Source organism: Ambystoma mexicanum, chromosome 4p (genome assembly GCF_040938575.1).
Source record: "Ambystoma mexicanum isolate Mex_15411 chromosome 4p, UKY_AmexF1_1, whole genome shotgun sequence".
NCBI classification, from domain to species: domain Eukaryota; kingdom Metazoa; phylum Chordata; class Amphibia; order Caudata; family Ambystomatidae; genus Ambystoma; species Ambystoma mexicanum.
This window is the reverse complement of record NC_090927.1, coordinates 454,802,508-454,817,416: the sequence shown is the minus strand read 5'-3', so window position 1 is coordinate 454,817,416 and position 14,909 is coordinate 454,802,508. Positions and strand designations below refer to the sequence as shown.

Genomic DNA, 14,909 nt, shown 5'->3' with positions numbered 1-14,909 from the left:
CAAAGCTAAACTCAACGTGTGTTCAATGGGTGAAAATTGTTGGAAAATATTTTGCCACTGTTGACCGAGGGAGATTTGGGAATATTTCTTGCTTTCACCATTGACCCAGATGCCAACTGGACTGTGCGTTCCGGAGAACTTGACCTGGCATGGCTGAGTGATAGCTGGACTGCGCGTTCCTTAGAGCTTGTCATGGCATGGCTCAGTGATAGCTGGACTGAGCGTTCCTTAGAGCTTGTCCTGGCATGGCTGAGTGATAGCTGGACTGCGCGTTCCTTAGAGCTTGTCATGGCATGGCTCAGTGATAGCTGGACTGAGCGTTCCTTAGAGCTTGTCCTGGCATGGCTGAGGGATAGCTGGACTAAGCATTCCTTAGAGCTTGACCTGGCATGGCTGAGTGATAGCTGGACTGACTGTTCCTTAGAGTTTGTCCTGGCATGGCTGAGTGATAGCTGGACTGACCGTTCCTTAGCGTTTGTCCTGGCATGGCTGAGTGATAGCTGGACTGAGCGTTCCTTAGAGATTGTCCTGGCATGGCTGAGTGATAGCCGGACTGAGCGTTCCTTAGAGCTTGTCCTGGCATGGCTGAGTGATAGCTGGACTGCGCGTTCCTTAGAGCTTGTCATGGCATGGCTCAGTGATAGCTGGACTGAGCGTTCCTTAGAGCTTGTCCTGGCATGGCTGAGTGATAGCTGGACTGCGCGTTCCTTAGAGCTTGTCATGGCATGGCTCAGTGATAGCTGGACTGAGCGTTCCTTAGAGCTTGTCCTGGCATGGCTGAGTGATAGCTGGACTGCGCGTTCCTTAGAGCTTGTCATGGCATGGCTCAGTGATAGCTGGACTGAGCGTTCCTTAGAGCTTGTCCTGGCATGGCTGAGGGATAGCTGGACTAAGCATTCCTTAGAGCTTGACCTGGCATGGCTGAGTGATAGCTGGACTGACTGTTCCTTAGAGTTTGTCCTGGCATGGCTGAGTGATAGCTGGACTGACCGTTCCTTAGCGTTTGTCCTGGCATGGCTGAGTGATAGCTGGACTGAGCGTTCCTTAGAGATTGTCCTGGCATGGCTGAGTGATAGCCGGACTGAGCGTTCCTTAGAGCTTGTCCTGGCATGGCTGAGTGATAGCCGGACTGACCGTTCCTTAGAGTTTGTCCTGGCATGGCTGAGTGATAGCCGGACTGAGCGTTCCTTAGAGCTTGTCCTGGCATGGCTGAGTGATAGCTGGATTGAGCGTTCCTTAGAGTTTGTCCTGGCATGGCTGAGTGATAGCTGGACTAAGCGTTCCTTAGAGTTTGTCCTGGCATGGCTGAGTGATAGCTGGACTGAGCGTTCCTTAGAGTTTGTCCTGGCATGGCTGAGTGATAGCTGGACCGAGCATTCCTTAGAGTTTGACCTGGCATGGCTGAGTGATAGCTGGACCGACCGTTCCTTAGAGTTTGTCCTGGCATGGCTGAGTGATAGCTGGACTCGTCGTTCCTGGGAGCTGTGCTGGGCCAGTGCATTTGACATTGTTATGTTATGTCACCCTGGGTTTGTAAATCAAACTTCCGAATTGTATAACCCCTTTTTGTCTGTAATATTTCTCTTTATCTAAAAATCAATGCCAACTTATGTACTTTATGGAGGAGATTGGGGGGAGTCTTTTTGCCCGTTCTAAGATCTTCCCACTGTTGAGGTGGGGGTGTTCTCGCACACTCAGGGTGCCCTACTAAATGAAGAGAAAACAATACCACTCTTAATGATGTATCTTAAATGGTGACCCCCAAATTCTTTTTTTAGGAAAGGACATTTCATCATTAAAATATTCTTTATTCGGCGTAATGCCATGAAAGAACACCATAAACATACATGTGCACACGAACAAACAGGTACAATTACATAATATGAGTACAACATTACAAATCTGAATGGATGATAGAAAGTCAATAAAAACAACAAATTCATAGAGTCTAGAATATAGAGTGAGATCATGCTGGAACAGAAACACCCAGGGTATGCTCTAGCACCATCTAAAATCAATTGCAGGCCCTTACACAAGCGGGGGAGTCAACATGATGAACTAGTATACAATGTGTCAACACGGGGAGGGATAACTCGCAGGCCTTTACATGATTTGAAATCAGTCTCCTTCGGGGGTGGGGGGTGGAATGTAAACCCTTAACCCAACATGAGTTTTTTATTCTATTAGGACCACAGGCAGGAGCAGCATACGAGTAGTAAATCGATTGCATGCAGTATTATAACATCAAATATTAGGTCTCTTGTACCATGCCCGGTAAATAAACGTAGCCATTGATGTAATGGCATGCAGGTCTTGGGTGGAGGTCAGATAGGTCAGTGCGTCAGTGACAGTCATTACACCAGCCTCCCTTAGGGTGGGCTTCAAGCTCCGGAGACTGGTGCAGAAAACAGGAACTGGCAAACAGTCTCAGGGTCTGAACTGCACAAGGGGCATACACCTGTTCTCTTGGAGCCCCAAGATTTCCTGTATGAGACTAGCCTCAGTGTGCCCTAAGGGAAGTCGAGATAGAAGGCTCTTGCCCATGATAGATCAATATAGTTTAAATATGCCTCGAAGGACATTTCATCTCTGTTGGCATTCATAATGTCATTTAGTATATTTGTACAGTACTCCTCTTAATTTGATAGCCCCTCCCACTTTTTCCACCTCCCGCGGTTTAATGTTACTTTGAAGGTCACCTGATTCTTCCTATTTTGTGTTGTTGTTGTTCTGTCACTGGTCTATGTCCTACTTTTTTCACACCATCAGAAACTGGCTCCGCGCTTGTTCGCTCTCATCTTGGTGCTAGTGTAGAAGCATCCTTCCGTGGAAGGGCTCCGCCATCTGTGAATGTGCCAAAGCATACATTGGTGGACCCCTCTTGAGGTTGGTGCAAAGCTGTAAGCACAGTTGGGAGCCCTTCTGAGAAGTTCCAGATCACCCGCCAGCCCTGAAGAGTATATAGCATTGGCCTGACGCTGCTTCTTGGAGGATCTCGTTTTGACTTATGACACATTGACCTCTTGCATTTCTGCTCCACTCCTTTCAGGTACGGACTGCCAGTGAATTTTCAGGCAATGCTTCTTCAGCCAAACAAGAAATCCACGAAACGCTTACGAGACGTGCTGAACACCCTTTTCAAACACCTGGACGAGGTGGCGTCCTCCAGCATGCAAGATGTACGTATTGCTTTTTTCCTGTGTTTATCGTGAGTGAACTATATTTATATTTTATTGTTTTTTATAACGCGCCTAATACCATACCTGAGCTTGGTTTCTAAGCGCGGATACGGGATTCGAACCTCTGTTGCTCTGCGTGGTTATACTTCCAAGACCAGTTGCCCCTGTGCTATCCTTCATTCACAACTCGATCATCTTTTTTACAAGAAATAAAGTGTTTGTCTTTGGCGGCTCTGCGTTGATCAAGCATGGTTGTTTTAAAATACCGGATTACCCTAAAAGGTAAACGCTGTTGATGCGCCCTGGAAAGTTGTGCATTTCCTGAATTGGCAATTCCAACAGTTTTGCCATTAATAGTAGCAGCTGCAAAATGGTGCAAGTACCTGGGCATCTAATTGCAATGTCTGTCAAATCCCCATTGAATACCTATATGAAAGCTGTTGGCTTTGCCAATGCTTGTTGTTATCAGGATGTCAGTAAGGGCCTGCATACTGCTTATAAATGAAGTGGCTGAAGGCAGACCTAGTTGAGACAGCTTTATTATACCAGTAGCGCGTTTACAGTGCCACTTAAACCATTAACTCCAAGAAGACTTTTTTTTAAATAAACACTGGCAGGCACCTTGATTGCAAGGTTTGATGGCAAGGCTTGATGAAGTTAACTCAAAGAGATCCTGGGAGGGTGTGTCCTGGTCGGGGAGAGGCAGGAAGTGGGTGGGAACGGCCTTATGGTTTAGTAGGCCATGGACAGTCAATGGATGGGTACATAACCAAAGAACACCTACTAACATTGTGTCCCTCCTCATATTTGTAAGCACCTAGAGACTACTTCCCAATTCTCAGTAGACTCCATCATTTGGATCAAGTCCTTCCTTTCCAACCGAACCATGAGGGTCTTCTGCGACAACTCGGCAGCCCCTTCAGTCCCCGTAACCTGTGGCGTACTGCAAGGCTCCTGTGTGTCTCCCACATTATACAATGCCTTCACCAAGCTACTGCTCGATAAACTTGACAACATGGGTATCACGTACACAAATTACGCGGATGATACGCAAATACTCAAACCCATTACTAGATGCTACGACACTGATTCCAAAAACATAAACAAGATATATCTGGCCATCCAGGCGTGGATGGCGCTCAACGAATTGTGCCTTAATGATGACAAAACCGAGCTGATCCTCATTGGTAACACAACCAAACTCGACAACCTCCCCCAGTCCTATAAATCGTTCAGTATCGACAGCAACACCATTACAGTTGCCGAGGAAATAAAAACCTTGTGGGTGTATATTGACTCCTCCCTCACCTTAAATAGACAGGTCAATGCTGTCATCTCTTCAGCAGAATACACTGCCAAACTTATAAGAGCCAGCAGACCTTTCCTTTCCCCTGACAATGCTATCACTTTAGCCAGAGCCCTGATTCTATCCAGGATAGACTACTGCAACTCCCTATTCGCAGGAACTAATTCAAGAAACATCAAAAAACTACAGGTTGTCCAAATCAATGCCATTAGAGCTGCTCTAAACATTCCTGGTCACGAATATATATCTAACATCAGGAGGAAGATACATTAGCTATCGGTACAGTACAGAATACATTTCCAAATCCTGACGCTCACCCACAAATGTATGACTAACAAAGCACACCCTTACCTTAGCAACCTCATCTGCAAAGTCCACTCCAACAGACCTAACCGATCCCAGTACACCAACCTTCTCACTATCCCCAAATATAAAAGACAGAAAGCTGGAGGAGCTAGCTTCCCTGCCATAGCTCTATGGAATGCCCTTCCTACTCATCTCAGAAATGACACCTCCTTCTGGTCCTTTAGAAAAAACATAAAAACTCTTCTCTTCAGGACAGACCTATCCATTAGCTGCTTACGCACCTGCTGAACACTGTAACTAACAGTGTATATACTTGTACATAACTGCATTTTGTATATCTTGTATAATGTCTATCATGTAACCTTGATGCTATGCTCCTAATACTGGTAACCATTTTCTTAAGTATGTAACAGCACCTAGTTGCCTCTGGGCTTTGAGCGCGATGCAAATGACTTAATAAATAAATAAATAAATAAATAAATATGCCATTTCCCACTAGCAGCTGTACTTCAATGCAATAGTTTCTGCTTATAGGTGGACTAAAGCACCATCTAGAGCCAAAACTAAAAACATGGCTATGGGCCTGCTGTATACGAAAGCCAGCATCCCCCTTCAAAATGTACTTTGATGTTGGTTTCACCGAAGATGGTACTCTAATGATCCGCCATTTCTCGCTTTAATGCCCAAGTGCACCCAAGCAACAGCTTATCAGCTAACCCGGCTCTATATTGGGGGTCATTGTTATTTAGGCAGGAACTTCAAGTAGCACCTGTTTTTAATGACCACATAATTGACTCATTTGCCTCCTTCTTTATTCCAGGAATACTACATGTAGTACAAGAAATATATTATGACATGGTCGAATGTATTCCCAGAATAATGAATATATGCCCCTCCACCCAAAAAGTGTAGGTGAAAATGTCCTCCCCCACCTCCCTACATGATCAACATGTTGGCCCTTTTAAGATCAGGAATGCGCTGGCATATCCGTTCAAGTTTATGGCACAAAGATATGTGGGGGACCCCAAAAAGAAGTGATAATATGGTCATCTCACTCCATGCTCGCCTAGAGCACAGAAGGGTCCTTACTGACCCTCCTTTTCAATTTTCTTCAATGAGCAGTAGTGCTGGGAACTGCTGCTGTCCCATAATTGCTTGCATTCCTCAAATAGGGGCTGGAATGCATTTTTAAAACTTTGCATGAACATGACATTAAAACAATAATGACATTGAGCTTTTATATCGTGCTTAATGCCGAAGACCAGCCTCTAAGCACGGGAACCTGCTATCTTGCCCCTGAGCTGTCCTCTCAGCCACCGTGACATGAGGTACTACAGGTATACGGCCTTTGTCTCATGACTGTACCGCCTTAGTGGCATCAGAGTCATAATCCAGATGAATGTCTCATTATACTGCATATGCTGAGAGTTATTAACACATGTGGTCTTCAGATGAGAAATACTGCCAAACTCACACAGGAGGGCCATTGTGTCATGGCGACCCAGACATTCTATCCTTGGGAATAAAATGGTGCTACAAACCCACCTATCCACTACACTAAGAACTCGCTCCACTTCACATTACTATTTATATTTAGCTTTAGATGAGACTAAGGTCTACATTATATATTTGCACCCCGGGACGGGCGGTCAGCCAATCAGGTGGCTCGAAGAGCAGGGGAGAATACAGTGTGTACCGCCCGCTCTTTCCAGCCTCCTGAGGCCCTTCCCTGGGTGGCGCCATCTTGATTGTTGGGAGGCAACAGGGAGCCTTTCCCTCTTTCCTCCCCTCAATGTCTTCCCCCCCTCAGTGACATTAAAACCCTTTCCCCGCCCCCTTCAAACTCCACTTACTTGCTGGACCGGAGCTTTGCGCTGCGGTCCCGGCGCTCCTCCCACCCGCGGCCGTCTGAATCGAAATTCCGATGACAATGGCAAACTTTGTTTTGTTTTCTCATGAGGTCGGGCAGCGACCATCTCCCGAGTGAAAAAAACGAACTATTTTCACCCCAGATGCGAATATTGTTCACGCCCCAGCCTGGTCGTAGTGAGAAAATGCAGTGGCATAGTGAGCCAGTAGTTTAAAGCAAAGTCCATTCAATTTCAAAACATCATCAAAAGAAAGTAATTTGTGGAACCAGGACCTCATCAACGAATTCCTGCAAATGCACTGACAATTAGACCACACCTTCAAGTCCCCTCACTTTCTTTTATCCAGTTTGCCTCCAAAAAACCGTCCTCCCACCGTGCAACCTTTTTTATTTTGTTGTGGTGGACAGAAGGAGGTAATTAATTTACAAATTGCTGGCAAACTCAGAAGCTCCTCCACATATATCTCAGGTCACGTATAAAACACATGCAAGGGAGCCACAAGTTGTGGGGTCATTGTGCGCCCACCTCGTTTACATACTTTCACAAATGAATGATATATGTTTTTGGATACTCAGATAACAATTCTGGCAAGCTCACACATTTTAACTTTGACCTTGTGATGCACTGTCGCCCCTCAGTACTGAAGGTCTTACCAGTGTATTGCTGCTCTATCTTTACATATCGTTGGCATCATGTTACCCCTTGGTCACCCCAAGTGATCAGAGGCTGCACCTAAGAACAAACCTTTCAAAGCCATGGCTCTTTTCAAGGGTCAAATATTATGCCTTAGAGGAAAGGTCATGCCAGTTCACATATATGTACATGATTGCCCAACTCTGTTTCATAGGGGCCTATTGGAGAGCAAATAATGTTCATATTCCTGCAGCAATGACTAGAATTGACCAAATTAGTGTTTTCAATGATGGCTTCATACACACAAAGACTCATGAAAGAACTGGTTCAAGGGCATCTACCAGAGATGATGCACGTGTGCCACCCATACACCCACCATCTCAGGATAGGTACAGTAGTTACTTAAGGCAATTAACTAATGACTCAAATTTAAATATATAGTCCATGTCCTGCCTAGTCCAGCGAAGGAGTATTCCAGGCTTTAAGAGGTTCTTTCTATTTTCTACCTTCACTAAAAAGCAAACACAGTTACGAAATGGCAACGGGCACATTTTTTAGAGTTCAAAGTTGGGCACATTTCAGATGTCTTTAGTAGGTTTTTTAATGCATATTTTCAGATTGCACAAATGCTCATCAACCTTTTCACTGGTTACTCGCCCTCATTCTTCCATTGCCTCCATCTTTTCCTCGATTTCTCCACGCACCTAAATCAGTATGCTCTCCTCCTTTTCAGGCCTCCCCGTCCTCTTTTTCACCTGCACTGTATGAATGCATTACTAGCCCCAGAGCTCGTAAATATTTTCAGGCCTCACTTTCCCCTTCTCCACCGCACTGTATGAAAACATTACTCGCCCCTGTGCTCCCGTCTGTTTTCAGGCCTCACTTTCTCCTTCACCTCTGCACTGTATGAAAGCATTATTGGCCCCTGTGCGCGTGCATATTTTCAGGCCTCACTTTCCACTTCTCCACCGTACTGTATGAAAGCATTATGGCCCCTGTGCTCCCGCCTGTTTTCAGGCCTCACTTTCCCCTTCTCCACCGTACTGTATGAAAGCATTACTCGCCCCTGTGCGCATGCATATTTTCAGGCCTCACTTTCTCCTTCACCTCTGCACTGTATGAAAGCATTATTGGCCCCTGTGCGCGTACATATTTTCAGGCCTCACTTTCTCCCTCTTTGTGTTCCCATCCAGTGTTCAAGCTCTCACCTCACTGTACTCCATATGGGTGTAAGCCCCCACCTGCATGCCCCCCATCTTGGAATGACTCTCATCCTCTCTCCACCAGTACACAAAGTGGCACTAAAACAATTGCACCCCACACACACTGTCACTCGCCAAATCTGGCCTTACACACATATATGTGAGACAGCTGCAGAGAAATGTTTAAACTGAATACACATATTAAATAAAAATTGAAATCTATAATTAACACTTTTAACATATTACAATGTAATGTTATTTTTCTGTTGAACTATGCATGACTTGTGCTGCTATGACAGAAAAACCTTCTACATTATTACATTCTTGAACAGCTCATGATATAGAGCCCTTGCCGCGCTGTGACCCCAGTGTTTTAAGCCATTCTTCCTCGCTGCGTTCATGGACCCATTCTCTGATGTGCTGTTCGCCTCTCATGCTTAATGCGAAGTCCTAACGTGTGCCTTTGTTATGAGACCCTGAAGTGTTGCCGTTGTCCGGATTGTTTAACCAGCCCGTCTTTTCCAGTCCTCATCAGGGACGCAAATCCTGAATGTTCCCCAGAGAAATGTTGGCTTCTCAGTGCTAGGGTGCCCAAAACGTACCCCGTTCCCTGTGTGAGTGTCCTCGTATTATTATTATTAACACATTATTATTTGGTTTTTATAGGGCGCACCATGCCTGTAGGCCTCAGTGCGCACAAGTATCCAAGGACAGACGGTGAGAAGAAACAGGTCACTATGAGAGTACCGTCGATAACTGGCAATCACACATATGGGGGTTCTAGTCCTTGGAGTTCAACAGAAGGGTTTTTATTGCTTTCATAAAGACCGCTAATTTTGGAATGTTCTTTATTTCTGACTGGATGGAGTTCCAAAGATTGGGTGCACAAACATCAAAGCAAGTGCCTCCAAATGTTTTCAAACTAAAACGGGGTACTATTAGATTTCCATGTGAAATGGATCAAAAGAAGGTGTTCATTTACGACTTTCATCAGGCGCTGTTTTAAGAATGTGGGCACAGTGCCTTATACACACTTATGTGCGAATGAGAGGATTTTATGATTAATGCCCTGCTGCGCTGGCAGCCAATGTAGAGTTTTTCTTGCTTGTGTTATATGTTCATTCTTGGCTAGCCCATATATAGCTCTAACAGCTCCATTCTGTGCTATCTGAAGAGCTTTTACATTACTTCTCGTAGTTCCGGCCACCATACTATTACAGTAGACGAGTCTTGAGTTTCCAAGGCTGTAGCCACTGAAGAAATACTTTTAACGGATAATTAAGGTTTGATCTGCCCGATTCGCTGTAACTCAATTTAATTTGAAAAGCCATTTTGAATCATCACACTTAGTAGTCAGATAGACATGCCATTTTCTTACCCTCTAATTCTCTGAGGATGCCAAAAAGTTATTTTTGGTCTGACCTGGCATTCTTTCTTCTGTTTTCATTGTTATCTCTTTTGGCCTCGAGTATATAATTTTTGTATTTGGCTGCTACCTTTCTGTAAGCTTCTAAGTTAGCTTGACAGAGTCGTTTCCTCCACACTCTCTCGCTGAGTCTTTTGGCTTTTCTACTTTCAGTAATATCTGATGAGAACAACGTTTTACCTTGTGCTTCACTCTTTATTTTCTTCGTCGCGAGAGGTGCCAGTATATCACTCACAGGAGTGGTGATATTCTGGAATTGATTAAGCAAGATATTAGTTTCCTAAGAGGGAGTTTGATTCATTAGCATCTTACCAGCTACGTTTGAGAACGTTTCTGATGTAACCTTACAAAGGTTTCTACTTTTAGAATGTATCATTAAGTGTTTACTTTTTTAATGTCTATCTGGTAAAGTTAGGATGAAGGATATAACGAAATGATCAGTCCATAGGCTGGCATGGATCGTAAGGTGAGATGTTGAAAGATTTTATGTTAAATTCCAATGGAGGATATTCCCCTCTTTATGAGTCAGTGATTTGGCAATCTGTGTAAATCCAGTGGCTTCCAGGGTAGATAGCAGAGAGGAATCCTCACTATCCTGTAAATTATAGGACAAGAGGGTAAAATCACCTTAAAAATAGTAAATGTGTTAGTCTTTAGAAAAGCCCCCAGTAAGGTAAGCAATTGTTCCTCAATCAAGTGTTTTTTTTTATGTGGACGGTACAATATAAATAGGCAGATAGTAGTATTAGCATTAACACCTAGTTTGATAAGAGTATATTCACAACTATCAAGTGATGATAGAGTGAGTTTGTGAACATTAAGAACATAATTGCCGTGGCCCCACCTCTTCCCTCAATGCCGTCTTGTCCTTACTATTTCATAAACTCCTGGAGCTGCTGCACGGTTAGTAATTTCAGATAACAGGTTTCAGTTGTACATAAAATATCTAGATCCTGTTCTATGATCATGTCTGCAACCGCAGTTGCATGCTTGACCAAGGAGTGGGTGGTCAGAGGAGCTATCTTCAATTGCTTATTACTCATATTCATGGTATTATCATTATCAACAATAGGTACACTACCATTGGCCTCTGCCCGTATATTAATTGACAGGGGTGTATCTGTGAAGTTAGTGGATATATTATTGATTTCCAGGAGGGTTTCAAAGCTTCTATTACTATTATGTTGATCTTCATTAATACGCCCCTCCTTATTGGCACCTTGGTCATTCGTATACGTGGTCCTGACTATTAGTAATGAGATTTGTGGCTGGCGCAAGTGGAACTTTACAGGTGAGGTATTGAGTAAGTACCTCAGCAGTACGATTGCTTTATACAGGAGCTGTATGCGGGCGAGCCTCAAACATAGTTCTTGCTGTCATAATTGCCTCCAATGGATGCATAATGTTTACACACAGCAGCGTCAACTATAATAGCAGAAAATAGTAAACAATTGCTTACTTACAGGAATGTCAGCCGATATAATACAGTCACCTTTCCGTCCTTCCGGACACCACGGACCACCACAGACCGGCTTGAGGCAGTCGCGCTTGTTGGCTGAAAAAAAACCCCGCAAACTGCAACCTTGGTTGGGAGTGGTAGTTGGCTGGGGTGAAACACATGAGAGAGGACTAATATAAGCAATGTCCTGCTCAGAGGATGAAGCAATAGTGAAATATAATCAGGTCGTATTTAGAAGACTTGGGCAGATAAAAAAGAAGTAAATTAAGCACAATATATACACAATTCGGCACAATACTAAAAAGGGCTAAAATGATTCCTAAAAAGTGTTATAAAATGCTACTAACGGTACAATACAATATAATTATAAAATGCAGTCTTTGGGTTGTGCGGGCACCACTGGTTGGGAGCAGTCTATCATGTACAATTCTAGTGGGCTGCAACCCACTGTACTGCAGGAGTATCACTACCAGGAACCCCAGTGTAAACCCAAGTGCTGATCCCAGCAGCCTATCGTTCTGACCTGCAGGAGTGAGTGGAATACGCTCTTGCCATCCATGGGCATGGCTTCTATCTGCCATGGAAAAGCGAGGGCGACAGAGCCAGAACTGGATCCGGATCTAGTCGGCGATCCGGATCTAGTCGGCGTTTGAGCTTGCTCCTTGCCAAGAAGAGCTAATGAAGATACACAGGAGAGGGGCTCTCGTATCGGTGAGCTGCTTGGTCATGTATAACCAGTGCATCCTGCTCAAAGCTCTGTTACCATTTGTGGCCATTTCGTAAGTATCGGTGGAGCTGTTTAAACTGGTGAGAGATTTGCTGAATGTTGCTTTAAAGGGCTTGATGTGTTTCCCTGCTGCCCATTTGGTTGGAGATAGCCGGGGGAGTAGTTGGCTACCCCCTGATACTGCTTCTAACCTCCTTGCTACCCCTGGGAGTGACTCCGCTATCCCAGTGTCAGTTGCAAATATGTGGCTCCTGGGGTATCCAGTTCAATATAGACAGAAAACAGCATGATTCAAAATCTGCGTTCAATGCTAAGTTTTATACCGTGCTGCTTTAAAATGTGTGATTTTCAAGGAACCATATTTTCAAACTTATTGGCTATTGAACAAACTAAAGCTTTAGAACTGTGATTTTTAGCTAAAGCATTGTTTTTGTTTTAACATGATGGCGTGTTAGGTCACAAAAATAAAAGGCCTTCACTATTCCTGTACAGAACATGCTTTTAATGGTATTGACAAAGGTATCTGTTGTCCCGGACCTGTTTTATTATTTTGTTGCATTCTAGCACTTGCATTCGTGTATTTAGGGGGAGGGAAAGACTGACAGTGCAGAATTCCTCAGTGGGGCGGATTAGCCCCGGTGCTGCCCTTCTGGAGTCCAACCTACTTAGGAATGCTGCACTGTCAGTCTTTACCTCCCTCCCCCCACTGTGGTTCTGCTACTATAGTAATGGGGGAGTGTCTGTTCTCAGCACCTTGCAACTACAAAGGCCAGAATTCCCTGCACTGATGGGGGGTGAAATAATTAACATCTGGGACTTCCTTCGTGAAGAAAGCATGAGGCTCGAACGCGCTTGAAAAAGAACACCACCCGAGTTATCAGTTACTGAGAACTGGAGTGTGCCCTTCATCTTTTTTGGTACACTTCTTTTTTGGAATTCCGGACTCTAGAAGGGCAACACCGGGGCTACTCCACCCCACTTAGGAATGCTGAACTGTCATTCTTCCTGTCAACCCCGCATTGAGGTTCTGCTACTATAGTAATGGGGGAGTGTCTTTTCTCGGCACCTTGCAACTACAAGGACCAGAATTCCCTGCACCTTTGGGGGATAAAATAATCAACACCACCTGGGACAGCCTTCCTGAAGCGAGCATGAGGCTCAAAAGCACTTGAAGGAGAACACCACTTGAGTTGCCAGGTATAATGAGAACTCGAGTGCACCCTTTATCTTGTGCAGCGTACATATCATTCAGGTCCAAGAAGAATTAAAAGGTTCTGACAAAATGATGGTGCAATGTGGGAAAATATTGAAAGATTGCAACACAATGGATTGAAGATCTGGCATAGTATAAATACCTTGTAAAATAACGTAACATCACAGAACGTACCAAACATGATGGCTATTGATAACCCAATTAATTTAAATGGGCCAAACGAGTGGATGGAAAATATAAGGGAGCTCTTTTACCAATAACATCGCACAACAGCTAACACGCTGTCGTTCCATTCATGAGTATAAAAGACAATAATTGCAAATTCAAATACTGGTTGGTTTAGTGATACATGTTTGCAGAGAAGATGTTGACAACATAGAATGGTTATCATGCACACAAGAATAATAATCATTACTTCCTAGATACTCTAGAGGTAGACCCACAGCAACATTGCTGTCCAATAATATGTCTGTCAGGTGCTCTGATGTAGGGTTCCTCTTGCACTAAGTGCAGAGATCCATCTCTCCAGGCGCCTGTATCACTACAGCACTCTTTTCTGACACACCACCTGCCGCAGACCCACATGGCCATTTAGACCACCTTTGGGGTGGAGGTTCTGCTCTGGCATGCAGGATATGCTGAAGATCATGACAGATGAGTCAATAAATATGGATCAGTCTGTAAATAATTGTGGATGCAAGCATGGGTAAATGTGGTTGGATGGTTGATTAAACATGGTTGGATGGAGGAATGGGTGAATGCGGCTGGGAGGAGGGATTAGTGGGTGAATGAGTGTATGACTATATAATTTGGGTAAATTGGCAAAGTTCCAATTCAAAGCCCATAAACCAGAACTACAGTCATCGCCTGTCCAATAAATTAGCTGCTTCCTCTCTTACACAGGGAGTCACAGTCAAGTCTTGTGCGATCAGCTGGGTCTTCAAAAACTCTGTCCTATCTGAATCTGGAGTCATGTGGCCTCTGGCTGATCTCTGTGAAGTCTGCCCTGCTGTCTTACACAGCTGGTTTATAAAGGCTTAATTCTTCTCCTTCAGGATCATTTTGTACACTGTGTTAGCCAATCCAATCCTAAGAAGTGAGTGTCTTCCTATTAGCTTCCAATGAACTGAAGCCACTTTTACTTTGTTAGTGGTACACATGTATCTGACACATGGCCCACAAAACTAGGCACAATTGTGTTCCACCTTAGAAACCCAAGGACAGTGTCACCCATCTCAGTCTCTTAATTGCAGCCTATTAGCCTCTTTTTCTTTGTATGATGTCACATTTCACTATGGTGGATCTCAAATTGTGTGCAACATGGATCTTTTAACATAGAATTAAACTGGCCATTTTACAATTTACAAATCCAGCTATTCACGAGAATGTAAACGTGTGATATCCTGGAGGAAGGTGAGTCCACCACAGTATTTTTATAACTTTTATTCAGGTTCCTTCATATTCCCCTCTCCACAATCAGGCTACAGAAACTCAGGGACGTCATTTAGGGGTTGCCAGGGGTCGCAATTGCGACCCCTAATGTCTCCCTTGCTACCCCTAAAAAATTGAAATAATGATTATTTTTTT

At 44.2% G+C, this 14,909-nt stretch overlaps 1 protein-coding gene across 1 annotated transcript in view; it reads left to right on the top strand.

Moving 5' to 3' along the window:
* Positions 1-14,909, top strand: part of ATP6V1C2 (ATPase H+ transporting V1 subunit C2) — a 462,596-nt gene that overhangs the window by 424,892 nt on the left and 22,795 nt on the right. Inside the window, exon 12 of the mRNA XM_069605972.1 lies at positions 3,050-3,179. Coding sequence (XP_069462073.1) covers positions 3,050-3,179 — 130 coding nt within the window. The remainder of the gene's footprint in view (positions 1-3,049; positions 3,180-14,909) is intronic.